General features: G+C 41.0%; 2 protein-coding genes across 4 annotated transcripts in view; both read right to left on the bottom strand.

Moving 5' to 3' along the window:
* Positions 1 to 12912, bottom strand: part of LOC306917958 (uncharacterized protein) — a 338291-nt gene that overhangs the window by 225999 nt on the left and 99380 nt on the right. The window lies entirely within an intron of this gene.
* LOC306917974 (cysteine/serine-rich nuclear protein 3-like) lies at positions 9561 to 10481 on the bottom strand (the record flags this gene model as incomplete). The annotated part of the gene is made up of 1 exon (XM_079530875.1): positions 9561 to 10481. A coding segment is annotated over one exon (921 nt), but the record flags the coding sequence as incomplete, so codon positions are not given.

The following is a 12912-nucleotide window of genomic DNA, read 5'->3' as shown; positions in this document are numbered from 1 at the left end:
CGGACTGGTTGGTCCTTCCTCAGGCAAGATTCTGTTAGAGAATGATTAGTTGTGCTGGAGCCCTGGTTTTATGTGTTCCTAATGGTGGGCGTGACTCATAGTCATTCGGCCAATTAGCTTTGTTGATGGGTGTGGTTTACTTGGCCATTGTTTAATTCCGTCCAATCAGAATCAATGGGTGTGTGTTCTCTTGTTCTGGTTTCTTTCATTTGTAGTGTGGTTTTTGTAGAGGCAACATGTCTTTACTGGAGAATCAGTAATAATTATAATAGACTTCCCCCAAGTTACAGGTACAAGCTCGACTGGGGGGACCTGGGGACTTCAGTGCAATGTACCTACATATGTTGCGACCGAAGGTCGCAACATATGTAAGTGTATGTAAGTACATTGCAAGGAATGAGTGCATTCGCCATGTACTTGAAGGAAGCCTAATCCAATCACTCTTAGATTATCTCCAGTTTAAGTTTAAGAGTTTAAGTTTACCTTATTGTTGTAGGACTTTTGGTTTATTTAGCCTTATTGGGGTTAATTCACCCCATGGCTCCATTTCAACAAAGACAAATTTACATGTGTTTCTCTTTTGTTTCCTGAGCCCGGTGTCTAATGGCCCATTTGGTGTCAGTGACACCTCTATGCTTCTTGTCCCAGGCTGGTTTGGAATGTGCTAATGTGTCCCCTATTCAAAGTCTGATTTCCATTGAGTGTTGGCTTTGTCTATGTGGCTGGGGAGTTTTGGTACAAAATCAGAACAACTTGTCTAATATTTTGGCATGTTTAATGCAGCTCTAAGGTATATAATGACATAGTAAAATGTTGAAAATGAGTGGAATGCCCCTTTAAGAACTGGTTTTCCAGTTAATCTGGAGAAAAACCATTCAATGGTCGAAAACAGAGTCCACTTGAACATAACAGTCCACTTTGGTTGAACAATATTTAGTCTACTAGTCTAGTGATCCATTGAGGAGTTTCTTAAAGTCAAAGCAGGAGCCAGCATAAATATAAAATAACGTTATTGGTATAGCAAATTCCAACAAGGCATTTCAATGTGCTTTGCACACATCAGGAAACATATATAAAATCATAACTAAAACAAAAATACATAAAACATTACAGTGCAGAAGAGAAAGAAAAACTCAATCAAATGCAGTGGGAAACAGAACAGTATTTCATTGTGATGTAAAATAAATAAGAGTGCCAGCATACCTGCTGTTTTCTGGGAGTTCTTCCACATGTGGTGCATAACAACTGCTGGTTTATAATATCACACATGTAAGTGTATACATAACATCATCTATTAGCAGCACTGCAACAGCAGTGTGTATAGTATATAGTCATATAGTAACAGTCAGTGATAGTGCATGTGTTCTTACAGTATAACTACTAAGAGTACTGTGATCACAAATGGTACACCCCATGGGTCACACATGATCTCAGTTTCAGTTGACTGAAGTGTCTTAGGTAGCATAGTGTCCTGTCTGGATCAGTGTTGGCCGACATCACCATATTGTGGCGTTGTCATAGTCAAACATGTACTGTACACAAAATCCAATACCAATAACTGGGAGTGCATTACATTTGCAATGGTTGACCCCACAAACACCTTGAGACGGTCATAGTTGAGGCATGGTGATGAAGGGATGGTCCAACACCTGGTCAGGTGTTATCCTCCCCTCTGGATCCAGATGAAGCATTCGTTTCAACAGGTCCATGAAGACGTCACAAGATGTTTCATCAGCATCGCAACGCAGGGAGGAGAACACTTCTTCCAGTGAGCAAATCACACATGTAAGTGTATACATAACATCCTCTATTAGCAGTTCTGCCTTTAACTCCTGCACTGTGTAATACTCCTCTGGTTCCTGGAAAACACAAAACAAAACATTTTTAGTGATCTGATTGAATGACGTGCAAAGACAGCCTATTCTTGAACATTTCAGAGATGAAGTTGTTACTCCAATATTAGTTGCAGTCATACCTTAAATCTCCATGTATCGTCTTCCTGAATGAAATAGCTGCAGGTTGTTTGTCCAGCATCCAAGAGGGATTGCTCTGGCATACCAAGTGTCAAGAGGATGGATTGAACCTGTAGAAAAAACACAGGATATTTCACATATTGAGAATATTTCATTAACAGTGTTAGGCTATAACTATGGATTAAAGAGTACAGTCAGGATGCATGTAGTAATGTACAGTGCATCAGCACAATACTCACCACATCATATTCAGTCTTCCCGCCAAAGAGATCACGGAACAGCATCCCATTAACCACCATACAGCCCAGTGACCACATGTCAAGTGCCTCTGTGATCGGGAGGCCCAGGAAGAGTTCTGGTGATCTGTGGGTTGTAAAAGAAAAGGATAATGTTAGCAACTTTCAAGTTTCTTCAAGTTCTCAATTGCACTCGTTACACTTTCCATTTTAATATTTGTTTGCATTGAGCTTTCAGTGAAGCAGATAATAAGGCTCACCTATACTGAAGAGGAGGTCTGATCCTCCGTTGCTTGGTCTCAGAGACAGGAACGGCCAGACCAAAGTCAATGAGTTTGACTTTGAGGGGTTGTTGTCGTTGGTTCACCAGCATGATGTTGTCTAGTTTGATGTCTGTGTGGATCAGACCGATTCCCTTCAGGGCCTGGAGTGCAATGGCAAGCTGCAAGACAAGAATAAAGAGCATGATCAGAAATTCAGAAATTCAACTCAGTATCTTTGTATCAATATTTTTTCCATTACTTTAAAATGTAATTGTCAAAGCCATACCTGCTGTATGATGCATCTCGTCTCCATCATGGACATATGGACATGTCTCTCGTTCAAGAAATCCAGGAGATTAACATCCAGAGACTCAAACACCATGCATCTCAATCCTTTATGCACAAAGCTGTCGTAAAATCTCACTGTTCCACACGTGTCAGGGTCCAGGACTTTCATCATTTGCAACACAGCCATCTAGGAATACAAGAAAGATTTAGATTAGATAACTTAATGATAAATCAGAGCCAAATATTAAAATCTTCAAGAACAATGCTATTGCTTACCTCATGTGCTGCCAATTCATCGTGATTGTGGCGATTCTTCAATATCTTGATGGCCACTGTGTCACCGGTGAACGTGCTGATGGCTTTGGCCACCGTCCCAAAGCTTCCTTCCCCCATGAAGCTCTGGACCAGGTACTGGCCTCTGTCCAGCAGGTCCATCTCAGACACCATGTAACTCTCTGGACCGTCCGAGTGTTGGGAGGAGCTGGAGGTCACCATGACCAGTGGTGTTGGGGACGGGACATCAACAGAGTTGAACACGCCGTCCAGCTTGTCTCTACGGTCAGGCGTATCATCTTGTAGTAGCCTCTCTAGTTCTAGCCTCATGACGGTGTCGATGTAGTGGGTCTGCACGCGTCTGGAGTTGAACTCTACGCGTCCCTGAATGTTTGCGCAGCCGTCTTTAGTGCAGCATGGGAGGCATGCGTCCATGTGGCACTTGATTCCTGCCAGACTGCATTCACAAGTCTCTGGCTCACAGAAACCCTGGCAATTGCATCCAGAGTCCTCCCTGAAGACACGCAGGGAATGCAGCTGTCTCTTCTCCTCTTTGTCAATGTGCTTCACACCTGCTGCTCGCAGGAGTGCCTGTCTGTGCTTGTAGGAGTACGGCTGCAGGAAGCTGTTCCCATCCTCCAGCTCGGCGTCGGTGATGTGGACGTCAGTGTCTCCGTCTGGGACCTGGTCTGCAGTCAGTCGCTCATATTCTCTCTGGTCAATGATAACATTGGCCATCAACTGGTGTCTCAAAGCCTCAAGCTTCTCCTCTCTCCGTCTCTCTCGTAGTCTCTCTCTGCGCCAACTCCGTTGTTCCAGGGCGTGCTCTGCCATTGTGTATCTGCGGAGAGTGCTGTGCCTGTGCAACATGCCCAGACTGGCACCCCCGCGAAAGGGTACGCTAGTGAAACCCTGGCATTGTGGGAAGTAGAACACCGTCACCAGATCAAAGCGCACGTTGCTCTGCCTCCCTTCCAGCTTTGGCCTCTTCAGAATAGACTGGATGGGTTGACTGGCAGCAGGTGAAGCAGAACCATTAGTTGTAAAGTCCTGGCTTTCTGAGGAGCTGCTCTCCCCATCAGAATCCCATTCCGTGGAGGCAGGAGAAGGCAGGGACGATGATGGAGGTGAGGAGTAGAATGGATCTTCATCGTCGACCTCCTCAAACTTTCTTTTCAGAATACCTCTCATGACTCGACGGTGGCGCTTCACTCACGACGGAATCAAATATAAAGGAGAGCTGGAAAAGTAGACGTTTCGGACTGGTTGGTCCTTCCTCAGGCAAGATTCTGTTAGAGAATGATTAGTTGTGCTGGAGCCCTGGTTTTATGTGTTCCTAATGGTGGGCGTGACTCATAGTCATTCGGCCAATTAGCTTTGTTGATGGGTGTGGTTTACTTGGCCATTGTTTAATTCCGTCCAATCAGAATCAATGGGTGTGTGTTCTCTTGTTCTGGTTTCTTTCATTTGTAGTGTGGTTTTTGTAGAGGCAACATGTCTTTACTGGAGAATCAGTAATAATTATAATAGACTTCCCCCAAGTTACAGGTACAAGCTCGACTGGGGGGACCTGGGGACTTCAGTGCAATGTACCTACATATGTTGCGACCGAAGGTCGCAACATATGTAAGTGTATGTAAGTACATTGCAAGGAATGAGTGCATTCGCCATGTACTTGAAGGAAGCCTAATCCAATCACTCTTAGATTATCTCCAGTTTAAGTTTAAGAGTTTAAGTTTACCTTATTGTTGTAGGACTTTTGGTTTATTTAGCCTTATTGGGGTTAATTCACCCCATGGCTCCATTTCAACAAAGACAAATTTACATGTGTTTCTCTTTTGTTTCCTGAGCCCGGTGTCTAATGGCCCATTTGGTGTCAGTGACACCTCTATGCTTCTTGTCCCAGGCTGGTTTGGAATGTGCTAATGTGTCCCCTATTCAAAGTCTGATTTCCATTGAGTGTTGGCTTTGTCTATGTGGCTGGGGAGTTTTGGTACAAAATCAGAACAACTTGTCTAATATTTTGGCATGTTTAATGCAGCTCTAAGGTATATAATGACATAGTAAAATGTTGAAAATGAGTGGAATGCCCCTTTAAGAACTGGTTTTCCAGTTAATCTGGAGAAAAACCATTCAATGGTCGAAAACAGAGTCCACTTGAACATAACAGTCCACTTTGGTTGAACAATATTTAGTCTACTAGTCTAGTGATCCATTGAGGAGTTTCTTAAAGTCAAAGCAGGAGCCAGCATAAATATAAAATAACGTTATTGGTATAGCAAATTCCAACAAGGCATTTCAATGTGCTTTGCACACATCAGGAAACATATATAAAATCATAACTAAAACAAAAATACATAAAACATTACAGTGCAGAAGAGAAAGAAAAACTCAATCAAATGCAGTGGGAAACAGAACAGTATTTCATTGTGATGTAAAATAAATAAGAGTGCCAGCATACCTGCTGTTTTCTGGGAGTTCTTCCACATGTGGTGCATAACAACTGCTGGTTTATAATAAACCTTAAAAAGCAGTATAGTAGTTAATCCAAAAATGACTTACTCAGTATCTGGATAAATATGTACAATCTAACTATTGAATAAGTGGATATGAATTAATTGTTACTGCAGCAGAGCCATTCATCTTGAGGATTTCTCCACATTATTTCAGTAACATCAGAACCAAGGAGAACCAGCTCTGGTGAAGAAACAACTGCTCATACTGTGATTTACATCCCATTTATCTTAATTTATCTTGGAACACTTACAAACCACAGATAAAAAACAAATCTTGACTTTAAACATTTATTAAAAACAAGAAAACGGAAGTAAAACAGTTAGGCCTATTTGTTTCAAACAATATTTATAAATAGTAGACAAGCCTTCACATCTTGTCTTTTACAAGTAGCCTATATACAGCACCCCTTGTATTTTATGTGTTAGGTTGTAATGTAGGTTCAATTTGTTTCCACTTTAGTATAGAAGACAGTGGTCTGGTTTCTGTACAGGACTGGAACAGCAAATAAGTATATTGTCAAATCAAAGTCTCATATTCTATTGTGCGCTATTGGTTTCATTTCATTTCTTATCTATATTTACAGTGAAATCCCATTGTGTAATGTGTAGGCCTGTGTGCAGAAACATGTGTCCATAGTATTAATAAATGATCAGGATAAGTCAAGATAAATCAGGATATATCATTATACTTATTCAATTATATCCTATATTAATTATTTGTTTGTTCAGTAACAGAGGTTACTGTCTCCATATCCAGTCATATAAGTCATAGTGAAACTGGAAGGGATTGAATGAAAATACACTGAACAAAAACATAAGCTGATACATTTTTGCAGGGTTCTCTCTCAATATGGTGGTGATGAATGCACTTTTATTCAATGTTTTTCAAATGCTAAATAATGAACAAACCCCACATTCTTTCCCCATGTTAAAATGTACACATGCTAAATGATGATGGCTGATGCTTCATTCACTATATGCATTCAAATGCAGAGATTAACGTGTTAATGGTCACTCATTGTCTGGCATTGGACAGATCACCTGCTAATGATCACATTTTGGATGAACTGAGACCATTTCACACCTCTTTGACTCTGATGAGTTTCAGCAGAACTACAGTAATAGGTCTATCATCACATGGAACTGTTATCACTCTTTCAGCTTTCTAGTGTGCAATGTTTCAGGTGTGTTAAAATGGCTATATGTTCTTGTAACAATCATTGCTATTATTGTTTGTGGTGACAATGTTAAAGTGCAATGTTTACTTACAGTGAGTGCACAACATGCTGCTGTTTGTTTTAAAAGGCTTTATACCCTGCTGTATATCAGTGGTTCCCAAACGTCACGCCAAGGACCCCCAAATAGACACTAATTTAATAGCCTTTACTAATACATATATAGGACATGGATGGATGGAAACATGACCGCAAGGACGTTCTATCTAGTATACAATCAATAAATGTAGAGATATAAGTTAACTGGAAAATATGAATGTTTTAAAACCTGTTCTGGGCCATATTTAAGAACGTACACAACGCATATTTCAAGGTAACACGTTTTATTTCAACCATGTTTACAACTTAAAACATATATCAATAGAACAATTATTTACAAAATGTATTGTGCTAATTTCTTCTCAGTTGGAATGCAGCCAATGATGTGAACATAACACAATGTCTAATATAACATGTCTAATATAGTATAATGTGCAAGGGAATAATACATACAATTAGAAATGCTTATTTTAAAACAAAAATACATAACACATTACAGTGCAGAAGAGAAAGAAAAACTCAATCAAATGCAGTTTGATGTGATGTCATATACAGTACTGGTATGTACAATATAAACTTGCAAGTGCAATATTAAATACAAAATGTAAAATAAACACATGAAATGTATATAATATACTAATATAGAATCACAGTCTGTTGTGCAGGTGAGAGACAACACTTAGCAGCAGATAATATCACACATGTAAGTGTATACATAACATCATCTATTAGCAGCACTGCAACAGCAGTGTGTATAGTATATAGTCATATAGTAACAGTCAGTGATAGTGCATGTGTTCTTACAGTATAACTACTAAGAGTACTGTGATCACAAATGGTACACCCCATGGGTCACACATGATCTCAGTTTCAGTTGACTGAAGTGTCTTAGGTAGCATAGTGTCCTGTCTGGATCAGTGTTGGCCGACATCACCATATTGTGGCGTTGTCATAGTCAAACATGTACTGTACACAAAATCCAATACCAATAACTGGGAGTGCATTACATTTGCAATGGTTGACCCCACAAACACCTTGAGACGGTCATAGGTGAGGCATGGTGATGAAGGGATGGTCCAACACCTGGTCAGGTGTTATCCTCCCCTCTGGATCCAGATGAAGCATTCGTTTCAACAGGTCCATGAAGACGTCACAAGATGTTTCATCAGCATCGCAACGCAGGGAGGAGAACACTTCTTCCAGTGAGCAAATCACACATGTAAGTGTATACATAACATCCTCTATTAGCAGTTCTGCCTTTAACTCCTGCACTGTGTAATACTCCTCTGGTTCCTGGAAAACACAAAACAAAACATTTTTAGTGATCTGATTGAATGACGTGCAAAGACAGCCTATTCTTGAACATTTCAGAGATGAAGTTGTTACTCCAATATTAGTTGCAGTCATACCTTAAATCTCCATGTATCGTCTTCCTGAATGAAATAGCTGCAGGTTGTTTGTCCAGCATCCAAGAGGGATTGCTCTGGCATACCAAGTGTCAAGAGGATGGATTGAACCTGTAGAAAAAACACAGGATATTTCACATATTGAGAATATTTCATTAACAGTGTTAGGCTATAACTATGGATTAAAGAGTACAGTCAGGATGCATGTAGTAATGTACAGTGCATCAGCACAATACTCACCACATCATATTCAGTCTTCCCGCCAAAGAGATCACGGAACAGCATCCCATTAACCACCATACAGCCCAGTGACCACATGTCAAGTGCCTCTGTGATCGGGAGGCCCAGGAAGAGTTCTGGTGATCTGTGGGTTGTAAAAGAAAAGGATAATGTTAGCAACTTTCAAGTTTCTTCAAGTTCTCAATTGCACTCGTTACACTTTCCATTTTAATATTTGTTTGCATTGAGCTTTCAGTGAAGCAGATAATAAGGCTCACCTATACTGAAGAGGAGGTCTGATCCTCCGTTGCTTGGTCTCAGAGACAGGAACGGCCAGACCAAAGTCAATGAGTTTGACTTTGAGGGGTTGTTGTCGTTGGTTCACCAGCATGATGTTGTCTAGTTTGATGTCTGTGTGGATCAGACCGATTCCCTTCAGGGCCTGGAGTGCAATGGCAAGCTGCAAGACAAGAATAAAGAGCATGATCAGAAATTCAGAAATTCAACTCAGTATCTTTGTATCAATATTTTTTCCATTACTTTAAAATGTAATTGTCAAAGCCATACCTGCTGTATGATGCATCTCGTCTCCATCATGGACATATGGACATGTCTCTCGTTCAAGAAATCCAGGAGATTAACATCCAGAGACTCAAACACCATGCATCTCAATCCTTTATGCACAAAGCTGTCGTAAAATCTCACTGTTCCACACGTGTCAGGGTCCAGGACTTTCATCATTTGCAACACAGCCATCTAGGAATACAAGAAAGATTTAGATTAGATAACTTAATGATAAATCAGAGCCAAATATTAAAATCTTCAAGAACAATGCTATTGCTTACCTCATGTGCTGCCAATTCATCGTGATTGTGGCGATTCTTCAATATCTTGATGGCCACTGTGTCACCGGTGAACGTGCTGATGGCTTTGGCCACCGTCCCAAAGCTTCCTTCCCCCATGAAGCTCTGGACCAGGTACTGGCCTCTGTCCAGCAGGTCCATCTCAGACACCATGTAACTCTCTGGACCGTCCGAGTGTTGGGAGGAGCTGGAGGTCACCATGACCAGTGGTGTTGGGGACGGGACATCAACAGAGTTGAACACGCCGTCCAGCTTGTCTCTACGGTCAGGCGTATCATCTTGTAGTAGCCTCTCTAGTTCTAGCCTCATGACGGTGTCGATGTAGTGGGTCTGCACGCGTCTGGAGTTGAACTCTACGCGTCCCTGAATGTTTGCGCAGCCGTCTTTAGTGCAGCATGGGAGGCATGCGTCCATGTGGCACTTGATTCCTGCCAGACTGCATTCACAAGTCTCTGGCTCACAGAAACCCTGGCAATTGCATCCAGAGTCCTCCCTGAAGACACGCAGGGAATGCAGCTGTCTCTTCTCCTCTTTGTCAATGTGCTTCACACCTGCTGCTCGCAGGAGTGCCTGTCTGTGCTTGTAGGAGTACGGCTGCAGGAAGCTGTTCCCATCCTCCAGCTCGGCGTCGGTGATGTGGACGTCAGTGTCTCCGTCTGGGACCTGGTCTGCAGTCAGTCGCTCATATTCTCTCTGGTCAATGATAACATTGGCCATCAACTGGTGTCTCAAAGCCTCAAGCTTCTCCTCTCTCCGTCTCTCTCGTAGTCTCTCTCTGCGCCAACTCCGTTGTTCCAGGGCGTGCTCTGCCATTGTGTATCTGCGGAGAGTGCTGTGCCTGTGCAACATGCCCAGACTGGCACCCCCGCGAAAGGGTACGCTAGTGAAACCCTGGCATTGTGGGAAGTAGAACACCGTCACCAGATCAAAGCGCACGTTGCTCTGCCTCCCTTCCAGCTTTGGCCTCTTCAGAATAGACTGGATGGGTTGACTGGCAGCAGGTGAAGCAGAACCATTAGTTGTAAAGTCCTGGCTTTCTGAGGAGCTGCTCTCCCCATCAGAATCCCATTCCGTGGAGGCAGGAGAAGGCAGGGACGATGATGGAGGTGAGGAGTAGAATGGATCTTCATCGTCGACCTCCTCAAACTTTCTTTTCAGAATACCTCTCATGACTCGACGGTGGCGCTTCACTCACGACGGAATCAAATATAAAGGAGAGCTGGAAAAGTAGACGTTTCGGACTGGTTGGTCCTTCCTCAGGCAAGATTCTGTTAGAGAATGATTAGTTGTGCTGGAGCCCTGGTTTTATGTGTTCCTAATGGTGGGCGTGACTCATAGTCATTCGGCCAATTAGCTTTGTTGATGGGTGTGGTTTACTTGGCCATTGTTTAATTCCGTCCAATCAGAATCAATGGGTGTGTGTTCTCTTGTTCTGGTTTCTTTCATTTGTAGTGTGGTTTTTGTAGAGGCAACATGTCTTTACTGGAGAATCAGTAATAATTATAATAGACTTCCCCCAAGTTACAGGTACAAGCTCGACTGGGGGGACCTGGGGACTTCAGTGCAATGTACCTACATATGTTGCGACCGAAGGTCGCAACATATGTAAGTGTATGTAAGTACATTGCAAGGAATGAGTGCATTCGCCATGTACTTGAAGGAAGCCTAATCCAATCACTCTTAGATTATCTCCAGTTTAAGTTTAAGAGTTTAAGTTTACCTTATTGTTGTAGGACTTTTGGTTTATTTAGCCTTATTGGGGTTAATTCACCCCATGGCTCCATTTCAACAAAGACAAATTTACATGTGTTTCTCTTTTGTTTCCTGAGCCCGGTGTCTAATGGCCCATTTGGTGTCAGTGACACCTCTATGCTTCTTGTCCCAGGCTGGTTTGGAATGTGCTAATGTGTCCCCTATTCAAAGTCTGATTTCCATTGAGTGTTGGCTTTGTCTATGTGGCTGGGGAGTTTTGGTACAAAATCAGAACAACTTGTCTAATATTTTGGCATGTTTAATGCAGCTCTAAGGTATATAATGACATAGTAAAATGTTGAAAATGAGTGGAATGCCCCTTTAAGAACTGGTTTTCCAGTTAATCTGGAGAAAAACCATTCAATGGTCGAAAACAGAGTCCACTTGAACATAACAGTCCACTTTGGTTGAACAATATTTAGTCTACTAGTCTAGTGATCCATTGAGGAGTTTCTTAAAGTCAAAGCAGGAGCCAGCATAAATATAAAATAACGTTATTGGTATAGCAAATTCCAACAAGGCATTTCAATGTGCTTTGCACACATCAGGAAACATATATAAAATCATAACTAAAACAAAAATACATAAAACATTACAGTGCAGAAGAGAAAGAAAAACTCAATCAAATGCAGTGGGAAACAGAACAGTATTTCATTGTGATGTAAAATAAATAAGAGTGCCAGCATACCTGCTGTTTTCTGGGAGTTCTTCCACATGTGGTGCATAACAACTGCTGGTTTATAATAAACCTTAAAAAGCAGTATAGTAGTTAATCCAAAAATGACTTACTCAGTATCTGGATAAATATGTACAATCTAACTATTGAATAAGTGGATATGAATTAATTGTTACTGCAGCAGAGCCATTCATCTTGAGGATTTCTCCACATTATTTCAGTAACATCAGAACCAAGGAGAACCAGCTCTGGTGAAGAAACAACTGCTCATACTGTGATTTACATCCCATTTATCTTAATTTATCTTGGAACACTTACAAACCACAGATAAAAAACAAATCTTGACTTTAAACATTTATTAAAAACAAGAAAACGGAAGTAAAACAGTTAGGCCTATTTGTTTCAAACAATATTTATAAATAGTAGACAAGCCTTCACATCTTGTCTTTTACAAGTAGCCTATATACAGCACCCCTTGTATTTTATGTGTTAGGTTGTAATGTAGGTTCAATTTGTTTCCACTTTAGTATAGAAGACAGTGGTCTGGTTTCTGTACAGGACTGGAACAGCAAATAAGTATATTGTCAAATCAAAGTCTCATATTCTATTGTGCGCTATTGGTTTCATTTCATTTCTTATCTATATTTACAGTGAAATCCCATTGTGTAATGTGTAGGCCTGTGTGCAGAAACATGTGTCCATAGTATTAATAAATGATCAGGATAAGTCAAGATAAATCAGGATATATCATTATACTTATTCAATTATATCCTATATTAATTATTTGTTTGTTCAGTAACAGAGGTTACTGTCTCCATATCCAGTCATATAAGTCATAGTGAAACTGGAAGGGATTGAATGAAAATACACTGAACAAAAACATAAGCTGATACATTTTTGCAGGGTTCTCTCTCAATATGGTGGTGATGAATGCACTTTTATTCAATGTTTTTCAAATGCTAAATAATGAACAAACCCCACATTCTTTCCCCATGTTAAAATGTACACATGCTAAATGATGATGGCTGATGCTTCATTCACTATATGCATTCAAATGCAGAGATTAACGTGTTAATGGTCACTCGTTGTCTGGCATTGGACAGATCACCTGCTAATGATCACATTTTGGATGAACTGAGACCATTTCACACCTCTTTGACTCTGATGAGTTTC

The sequence above is a fragment of the Electrona antarctica genome (genome assembly GCF_951216825.1).
Source record: "Electrona antarctica genome assembly, contig: scaffold_40, whole genome shotgun sequence".
Taxonomy (NCBI): domain Eukaryota; kingdom Metazoa; phylum Chordata; class Actinopteri; order Myctophiformes; family Myctophidae; genus Electrona; species Electrona antarctica.
Note: the sequence above shows the minus strand (reverse complement) of the source record. Positions and strands in the feature narration are given on the sequence as shown.